The sequence below is a fragment of the Cryptomeria japonica genome, chromosome 8 (assembly GCF_030272615.1).
Source record: "Cryptomeria japonica chromosome 8, Sugi_1.0, whole genome shotgun sequence".
Classification (NCBI taxonomy): Eukaryota; Viridiplantae; Streptophyta; class Pinopsida; order Cupressales; family Cupressaceae; genus Cryptomeria; species Cryptomeria japonica.
The window spans coordinates 467,673,235-467,683,520 of record NC_081412.1 but is presented as its reverse complement, the minus strand read 5'-3'; the positions used below and the strand labels follow the sequence as shown (position 1 = coordinate 467,683,520).

Here is a 10,286-nt window from a genome sequence, read left to right as displayed (position 1 = left end):
ACAAAGAGAACACCTATTAGGAAAAATAATGCCTCTTTTATGAAAATTATCCAGGGTTAATATCTTATTTTGGATGAAAATCCAAAAGAAGATGTTGACTTTGGGAACTAATTTCTTATTCCAAACTTTAGCCCAAATGGGAATATCTTCCACCGGGACATTGTGAATAGCCATAGTAGAGGAAATAGAGTATTTCCCATCCAGAGTTTCCCCCCATATTAGTATGTCATCTTTGTTGTCTCTAGGGATTTTAGCAAAGAGAGCAATCTGAAGGAACTTGAGATCCGGACACTGCTGGCTGAAGTCAATCCAGTCCCCATTTCTGCAGTAATCTCTTACCATTTCACCATACCTGCATTTGAAATTGTCTTTCCAATCTTTGAGGATAGGAATTTCCTCCAGAGGTTTATCCAGGATCCATCTATCTTCCCAAAATCTTATTTTCCTCCCATCCCCAAGGTTCCAGGTTCTGCCAGTAGCAGCCCAGCCTTTAGCAAATTGCACGGCATTCCAAATGGCAGATCCATCAATAGAGAAAGAGTTGTCAAAGAATTCTTCCTCAAAAGGTTGCATATAGAGATATTTGTTTTTCCAAATAGAGTTTCATTCTCTTTCCTCCCCTTTGAATCTCCATATTTGCTTGGCTAATAAAGCTTTATTCATAGAACCAATGTTCCTTAAGCCCAGCCCACATGAGGCCTTAAGGGAACAAATGTTATTCCAGGCAAAAGGGGGATTCTGTTTTTAACTTTCACACCCGACCAAAGGAACTTTTTTTGGATTCTTTCAATAGAACCATTTACTTAATATGTTTGATATAATGTAATATCATATATTTCCTCCACAAAATTATATTATATGAAAAAAATTACAAAACACAAGACAACTCAATAAATAGCATCAATATCTTACTTTTTAAAATGTATAAGAATTAAAATTACAATTATCTTGAATTTCCATAGTTCATTAAAGTTCTGAAGTTCCAAATAATCTCAAACTCATAGGATTGTAATGATCTATACAACATATAGACAATTCAAGTGTGTTGGATTTAGTGCTTTTAATCCCACCTATAATTCAATTCAACAAGGATTTTAAATAGCATAGCTTCAATTTTGTACGCTAAAATTGATAATCTAGCTCTATAAAGTCAGATCATCATCCAAAGCACCGATCCTGTCAAAGAAAGAATCCAAAAACATTAAAACCAGAGACTTGTCTTAACCACAGATAATCCATTACAAGTATAGATGACAAATGTAGTGATGATGATGTATACCTGCTAACAACACAAAGAAAAGAACAATTCTTTCTATCAGGGTTGGTGGCAAAATGTTGGGCATAGCTCCTGAGAAGAAATCATCCTCTGCATCACCCAAAAAATATGAAAAGATATTAGATAAGTATTTTGTCAAGGCTTTAATAGAAATATAATCATATAATATTTTTTTAAGTGAAATAATGAATAAATATGATATCTTTCTCGTACTTTACTTATATTCTTTTAAAGATAGGTATGTTAGTTTTATCTAGGATGAACAGAAATATTTAGGAGAAGGATACTAGCAATTGTTGTAGCTAACTTTGTATGTGACTTGCTTATAGTTGTTGTTTCGGCTCCTTGTTACAACAAATGCAGTGATCATTTTGAGTTCGACATATCATACATATTTCTTATTGTCCTTCATGAATCATTCTCTTTGACCACCACAAAATTTGTACAACTAATCTAATACTAATACACAAATTCCTCAATAATTGTGGACTATTGATACCAATAAAATTGAACAATTGATCTAATTACTAACTTTTATATATATATATATATACATATACATATATATATATATATATATATATATATACATATACATATATATATATATATATATATACATATACATATATATATATATATATATATACATATATATATATATATATATATATATATATATATATATATATATATAAAGAAATGACTTGGGGAAGAGCACCAGTTAATGTTCATGTTCCGATGTACTGTTTAGAATGAAATAACGCTTTAGAATCTGTGGATAGATGAAATTCTGTGGATAGATGAAGTTAGCTATATACCATTTAGAATATGTGGATACACAAAATTAGCTATAACGCCTATGATAAGCTTCCCTATTCCAATAAGAAAAAAGAAAAGAAAGAAATAGAAGAGTATATAATAGTTTACCACATTTATGAGGGTAGCAAATACACTGTCGCCCTATTCCACATCTGGGGTGATCTTCAGAGATCTGGAAGCCATGGCGCGCGGGATCGCATCTCTCACAGAACTCACCAATGTCCGGCACTGGTTCCTCTGACTCACGGAACGAAAGGCTTATGCCGAACCGCCATTCATGAGACTCTTTCCTCCTGTATGCACTCGTATAATGAGAACACTCGAGCTCTTTGATCCCCAGATTCCCCAGCCTTGCAAAACTGGTAACACAACACGCCATACCTGAAGAATTCGGAAGCTTTTCCAGAAGGCCCTTAAAAGCAGGACAGTCATCATACATATCATGACAGACATTAGAAGAATTACTTTCTGCGCAAAAATGATCAGCATTCCGGGTGACAACGGATTTAGCGCTGCAGTTGAGGAGGAGAATGGTGGTGTCGTTGGAAGGTGGGAGGATCGAATCCGGGGAGAAATATTGGTTCCCCAGAGGAGTGAGAGATTTGCATGTGGAGAGCGAAGGATCCCAAATGTGCAGACTTTTCGACTCGTAATCCACGCTTTGTACATCGAACGCCCCACGCGCAGTTCGAAACTGGAGCGTCTTGTTGGCGTTGCAGATCACCATGTTTGCGTAGGGAAATGATCCGCCTGACCCAAATGGCTCAAACACACTTATGTTTCCACACTTTTCCCCTGTTGCGAACTTCCATGGTAGGGCAACTACCCAACACAGTATTATAATCCAGACTGCAGAACAACTAACTGCCGATCTTCTTCCACCCATTTTGCAGATACAACGGATCGAAAACTACAATGAAAGCAATGTTGAATCTTTGTACAGAATTGATTTCATGTGGGGTGAGACCCATCAAGAGTTAAACTAGTAGGCGGATGGAGGTGGATAAGATCGGGTATAAATTATATCGATTAGATTAACTTGAAGTGTTTGACAAGATTCAAATCCTAAATCATGCGTATGGTGGAAACGAAGAGTTAAAAGGGATGACGAATTGATAGTTATATGGTCTAATTTGTAACAGATGTTGCATCCTGATCACACCTCTACATAATATGTCCAAAGGCTTTGAGAACATTCATACCCAATTATATCAAACAATTCTGTAGATAACCAACTACGAGAAAGAAATTCTCACTGTGAGTGCGGTAGCTACCGTTTGGACAACTACCCAGCCCATGGTAGACAAGAAGGAAGATAAAGATTATGAGAAAAAGACAGCGAATTCAATAGAGGGTCTTTCCTCAAATAGATTAACCATTTTATAATGTTCCTAGATATCGTTATTTGTAATCTCATTGCACTGGTCACACACATTTGTTTATTAAGAGACATTTCATTATAGGGCCATTGTTTATATGCATGTAGAGTGCAGTTTTTAGGTTGTACTTACATTTCAAATGAAATGCAATCCTTTTCTTTAGAGCTTCAAATTAATAATAAATTATAGATATTGAAAGCATGTAGAGTTAGTTTGTTTAGGTTTAAAAATTGATATCTTAATATGTTTATTTTCTTGAGTTTTGTGTCAGCATACCATTTTTAATTAATCAAATTTAAATGATCCAAAGTCAATCTTGAGTGACATGGAAGGGATCTACTATGAAGTAACCTACACCATCAATCTAGCAAATTATAGACTTCTAAAAGTGAATATATATATATATAATGTTCTAAAATGTGTTTAATTGTACAAATAAATGTCTTTAAATATTGACATAATAAATACTCACAAAAAAGTATCAAGTTGACCATAGTGACTAATAGGAAAGGGAGGAGTTGATAATTTTAATTTTTAAAAAGTTAAATCTTGGGTTCAATCTCAACTAGCTCTCTGGATCAAACTTTAGTAACATGCTCGACTAATGTAGAATATGAAAATCTCAAGGTTGTGTTGGACAAATTTATGGAGTCTTAAGCTAATAATGGAGTGAATGTGTGGAAATAGATGCAAAAGGAGTTATAATAACATAAAATATATAAAAATACATGTAAATGGACATAAATATTTATGTCCATAGGGATTGAGGAAGAAGCCAAATTTAACACACTTGCAAGAATTTTCTTAGTGGAGAATAATTCATATCAGACAATCTAAATTGGTAAATACGTTGAAACTGAGGGGAGGCAAAGTGTCCAAATTTGATGAATAATTAGTTAAATGTATTTCAATTTTTCACTGATTTATTTTATGGGGTGTATATAATTAATGTTTTTACCATAGTAAACTACGGGTTTCTGATGATGTAATTAATATTTCAACTTAAAATTCAAGTGCATGTATTATTTTATCCACTTATTTATCAATACCACTAAAATTTTACTATGTATGAGGACCCATTTCACCAGTAACATTAAAAATTAACAAAATATGAGCACCCATGTCACCAATAACATTAAAAATTAACAAAATATGAGCACCCATGTCACCAGTAACATTAAAAATTAACAAAATATGAGCACCCATGTCACCAGTAACACTAAAAATTAACTATATATGAGGACCCACTTTTTCAATACAATTATAACTTCATGCTAATCCTAGGTCCATAATCACCTTGAAAATTACAACGTATATATTTTTTTGAGGTTCGAATCACCCAAAATTTACATATGTCATCTTATAATCATGTGATATTTACCAAATTATTACTATACCGTCTAAAAATCTTGTAATTTTTTTAAAATATGGGTTAATATAATAAATACTTTATCAAAACTCTAAATTATGTTTAAATTTTTTATTTGATTATAAACTCTCAATTTGGATGATAGACAAGTTACAACTATATGAATTGATACATTAGTGAGTCAATAAAAACTTTAAGGTAAGTGATCATTTCCTTATAGTGTTATAAGATTATTTATCTCTTTTCCATTCCTGTTTCATTCTTATAGATTATATTGAGCAGGGTTACATCTAGAGCCCAAGGAATTATGGATTTATGTTCTATGGTTCCTCATAAACAAAAAGACACTTTTTTTTAGATTTTATTTCATGAGAAATGTCAAGAAGAAACAAGACTATTGAAAGTAGTGAAGGGAGGTCATCAAAATGTACAACCATAATTTCATACTTTGACAATATTTGTGGTCCATCAAATGGAGCTACAACATTAGTACTTGCACTAACTATTATCGAAGAACACAATACCTTGGAGAAATATTAAAATGAGTTGATTGAATCTAATGTTTATGTTGTCTAGAAGGGGAAAAGAAAATCCAAATAAAAAACAAGGCATGAGTGAGACACGGGGGCTTCAATTAGTGAACCAGGGTTATGGAACATGCACTCATGGCATACTAAAGAATCCCCCTATTTTCAAAAAATATTGCCCTAAACTCTTTTTTGGTCACCCCCTCCCAATACACAACCTGAATTAAACCCCCTACTTTCACCGAATATTGTATTTTTTCATAGTCGGAATTAAAAACCACTCTATTTTCACTGATAGGTAATATATTGCACCCTCATTTTTGGGATATTAAACCCCCCAATATGAATGCATGTGATATAGTATTGCCTAGCCAGTGAATCCCCCATGGAGTGAGATATGATACGAAACTTTTAGAGTAATTGGCTATCAAAGTACTCATTCATTGAACTAGTAGAAGATGCAAAAATAAATAAACCTCCAACAAAATGCAAGTGTAAGGTTTGTAGTTGGAAATATAAAAGGGACAAAAATTTGTAGTTGAAATTGGACACTATATAAAAGTATATTAGTAAAATTTATGAAAACAAAACATCGATAGAAAAGAAAAATCAATGATAAGATGAAAAAAAAAAGAATATATTCTTCATGTTAATCATGTCCTCAAATATGATGTGCATATGGAAAGAAAGGAGAGGCTTGTTGAATCTGGAGGTTTAATTCAAGCTCAATTTGTAAAGTAAATGGTAGAAGCACAAAAGGAAAACCTATTCAATTGAGTATTTTCATATTTTGACCAAAGGGCATTTCTATTATAAACTACCCAAAATATAATATTTTATTATCATTTTTGCCATTCCTAACTTTTCTCACACACATTGGTTAATAAACAGTGAACAGGTATGGGCAAGTTGTCTTGTTGAGGTAGAAAAGCAAGATTTGTAAGAAAAAACAAAAGAGTCAACCTTTATTGCATTATTTTTAGATGAAGTTATAGTGTTAGATAATACTTATTAGGTATGTATGAATATATGTATATTCTACACAAATATGTTTGTGAACCTTATTTACTCTATGTTTATAAAATGAAGGAGAATCTAACATCACAAAATCTATTTGAACAAGTTAAGAAATATTTGAAAGAAATTGGAGGTATTAATGACTTCACAATTGCTAAAAAAATAGTGTAGGAGCTAATGGAGCCTCGGTAATGCAAATTCATAGGAAAAATATTTGTTTATTACTTTTTCATCATACATGATTGGCACTCATTGCATGCCCATAAAATAAATTTAGCATTTGAAATAATGAGTAAGTTTTTTTTTCATTTTAAGAGAGAAAATATAGTCCACAAGCTCTATTTATTTTTTGTTGTAGTCTCGAACAGTTTGTAGAATATTAAAAAAAATTGAGGAATACCCACAAGAAGCAAGCTTTTTAGGGAGTTTGATACCAAATTGATTCCATTGCATGGACCAGTGCAACTCACTTTTTCATAATATCAATTCTTGATTGGAGTAATATAGTAACATCACTAGTCACATAGTAGGCAAAGATCTCGAACTTTTACATAGGTTAAGTGATATAAAGACACTCTTACTGGGTCAGTGCAAGAAGTTGAGTCCACTTTTTGGCCAAAAAGTGGAAGTGTTTTCCCTGATTTTCAAATTTTGTCTCATTTGAGCTTAAATTTTGAAACACTTGGAGAATGAATCTTGGAAAACGTCGGTAATATAAAAGATAGCCCTCTGAATCTACTTTCCAAATATGTAATTTATCTTAATACCCACATAATAAAAAATAACTTTTTGAATGGAGTTCTAAAAACTATGTTTTAAAAAAAATTGTTTCAGGACCATACCATGCATGTGTACGAACCACACTTTTCGACACAATTAAAATTATTTTCTCAAACCGTCTTGGGAAATGGTTTGTAACACACTGAAGATTGATGAGCATATTTTGTGTTTTGTTTTTTTTTAATTATTTTTTTAGTTAATTTTTTAATGACCGTAATTATCTATGGTGATTATTCAATGTGTTATGAAAAAGAAATCGAATTGTTGGAATTTGCAGTATATACTTGATCCCATTTTACAAAAATTAGAATTGTTTGAATCTTTCTTGGTATCCCATTGTTACAGAGAAGTTAATAAGATTGCAGATTATTTGGCAAATTTAGCCATTGATAGCAATGCTAATCAGTGAGAGGTGGGTTTTGAGGAAATTCTTTCTAGGGTATGGGAAGGTTTGCAGCAATAGTTATATGATTTTCTTGAGTAATGTTGATGTAAAATTTTATGATGATAATTATTCTCGTTTTCCCCTTTCATTTCAAGTATTCATGTTCGTTGTCTAGAGGAGAGTTCAAGCTCATGTTATTTGATACAATAGTGATTTTCCAAAGGTTTTTTGATACTTTCTTTTTTGGCAGGAAGGTTTTTGGCTCATGGGATCTGGCACAAGGCTTTGGAAAATTTTGTCTTCTTCCATTAGTAGCAATTGTGGAGTCTACATTTGAAAATTATCCGATGGGTTTTTTTGGCAAATTGTCATATGGGCTCTATGCAAAACTGATATTATATGTGTTGTGACCGCATTTTGTATGTGGTTTTGGGCGGGGTGCATAAACTAATCTATCAGATACTATAGGTTTATTTTATGAGCTGTGACCAGAGGTTTTCTTCCCAGGGTTCTTTCCTCCGGTATGCTCTTTGAATCCTGTGTAAGAAATAAAAAATATTAATAAAAAATTTTAGTGGAATAATCCACTTTTATTGAAAAAAAATAAAATTATCTTTTTAAAAATTTGACGTGTATGGCCCACATAAATTTGACGTAAAATTTAAAAAAATTGATTTTTTTTTTAAATAGAAAATAATTTTGTGTAGATTGATGACATGTAATCTTTCCTCAAAATTCATTAAAATAAGGGTAAGTGCACAAAGATGGTGGTCAAAAACGGAGGTATAAGTGGACACTTTTTTTCTAAAATCAGGTGAACCTGAACTTGGAGGCAAAATTTGAAAGTCATCCACTCAAGATACAAAGATAATTAAAGAACAAATATTGTATTACTCTGAATCTAGTTTCCAAACTACTAAACATTTTTAAAATTGGATAAGATTAAGGGGATCAAATCCTTTGCACACAAAAAATGGACCCTGATTTTTTCATAAAAACATAACATAGTGTCTGACGTGCGCATCAAAAAATTCATAGTTAGATTTAGTATTTTGACAAATCCTTTGGCAGAAAGATATTTAAGAGTGAGCACTAGAAGAAGTGTATTTTTTTGTAATTTTTTGTTGAGTTTTTTTTTTTATGATTTTTCCAATCGAGCACATCCTGAAAATTAGGTACCTATTTGTGCGCGAAGCATAAGTTGCACTAAAAAAATCAAAAATACAATTTTATTTTTTTTAAATTGTAAAGAATCAAGTGCACTACAATAATATATAATTGTTTTCTAATTTGGATAAGTATAGAAAACTTTATTAAAAAAATAGTGCACATATGTCTGTGAGAACTATGGAGACACTGGTAAAAGAAATTCAATAATAATATGTTATTGTTGTTCAAATTTTTAAAAAATTATATGGTTAGAAAGCTCATAAGATGGGTGAAAATATGGTGGCAATTGTAGAAATACCCACTTGATGAAGTGTAAACCTGATGATGACAAAGTCAAGAAACCAAGTTGATAAAATAAAACATGTCAAAAAGGAGGGAAAAGGAGGGAAATCAAACTTTCAAACCGTAGCTTTGTCATCCAGGCCTATTTCCAAGCCTAAAGAGTCAAAAGTGCGTACGGGGTACCTATGGTATAAAAAGCGCGTACGAGGTACTTATGGTGTAAGAAGCGCGTACAGTCTATCTTAACTATAAAAAGCGCGTACGCGCTATTTTTACTATAAATAGCGCGTACGTTCTTTTAATGTTTAAATTTTTGGAGTGTGTATAGTATGATATTGTATATATAATATATAAATTATATATAATATAAAAATATATAATATTTAAATATATATGTATATAATAATATATAATATATTAAGTATATATATACACACATAGGTGTGTATGTATGTGTATTGTCTCCCTCTCTCCCCCTCTCAAGCACATACAAGGTCTCTCTCTCTCTCTCTCTCTCTCTCTCTCTCTCTCTCTCTCTCTCTCTCTCTCTCTCTCTCTCCCTCTCCCTTTCTCCCTTCCTCCATACCCTCTCTCTCTCTCTCTCTCTCTCTCTCTCTCTCTCTCTCTCTCTCTCTCTCTCTCTCTCTCTTATTCTCCCTCCAATATATCCTCTTTTTGTTTGCATATAGATGAGGTGATAAGAAGATTGACAAGGTGGTCGGTTTTTTTTTTTTAAAGAAGATAGGATATAAAGTAGAATGTTTGAAGAAGATGAACGTATTGGCTTCTTTGGATCATGTGGATGTATTGGTTGGATAATCTTTATGGGTTGTATTGTGTACTAAGGGGTCATATGCCTTAGGACTCCATATGACCCCTTAGGTGTTGTTATGGGTCATATGGTGTCCTAAGGGGTCATATGGTTTTCTTTGATCCCATAGGACACCATATGACCCCTTAGGACTCCATATGGTGTCGTTATGGGTTGTATGGTGCCCTAAAGGGTCATATGGTGTTCTATGACCCCTTAGGATACCATATGATCCCTTAGGTGTCATTAGAGGTCATATTGTTTCCTAAGAGGTCATATGGTGTCCTATGACCCCTTAGGACACCATATAACCCCTTAAGACACCATACAACCCATAACAACACCATATGGTGTCCTAAGGGGTTATAGGATGCCATATGACCCCTTAGAACACCATATGACCTATAACAACACCATATGGTGTTCTATGACCCCTTAGGACACTATTTGGTGTCATTATAGGTCCTA

General features: G+C 32.7%; 1 protein-coding gene across 1 annotated transcript; it reads right to left on the bottom strand.

Annotated features, from left to right (window-relative positions):
* Positions 1–962: 962 nt before the first annotated feature.
* Positions 963–3,068, bottom strand: LOC131055815 (uncharacterized). The gene is made up of 3 exons (XM_057990160.2): positions 2,207–3,068; positions 1,280–1,366; positions 963–1,176 (listed from the first exon to the last, which is right to left on the bottom strand). Exons 1-3 carry the CDS (start codon positions 2,982–2,984, stop codon positions 1,151–1,153), a joined length of 891 nt encoding a protein of 296 aa, XP_057846143.2. The 5' UTR covers positions 2,985–3,068; the 3' UTR covers positions 963–1,150.
* Between the last annotated feature and the right edge of the window lie 7,218 nt (positions 3,069–10,286).

Excerpts from the sequence above, each read along its gene's own strand:
- LOC131055815 (XM_057990160.2), bottom strand. The coding sequence starts at position 2,984 with ATGGGTGGAAGAAGATCGGCAGTTAGTTGTTCTGCAGTCTGGATTATA. Across the intron at positions 1,367-2,206 it reads TTGCTACCCTCATAAATGTG|AGGATGATTTCTTCTCAGGA; the intron begins GTAAACTATTAT and ends TGGGTGATGCAG. Across the intron at positions 1,177-1,279 it reads TTTCTTTGTGTTGTTAGCAG|GATCGGTGCTTTGGATGATG; the intron begins GTATACATCATC and ends TTTCTTTGACAG.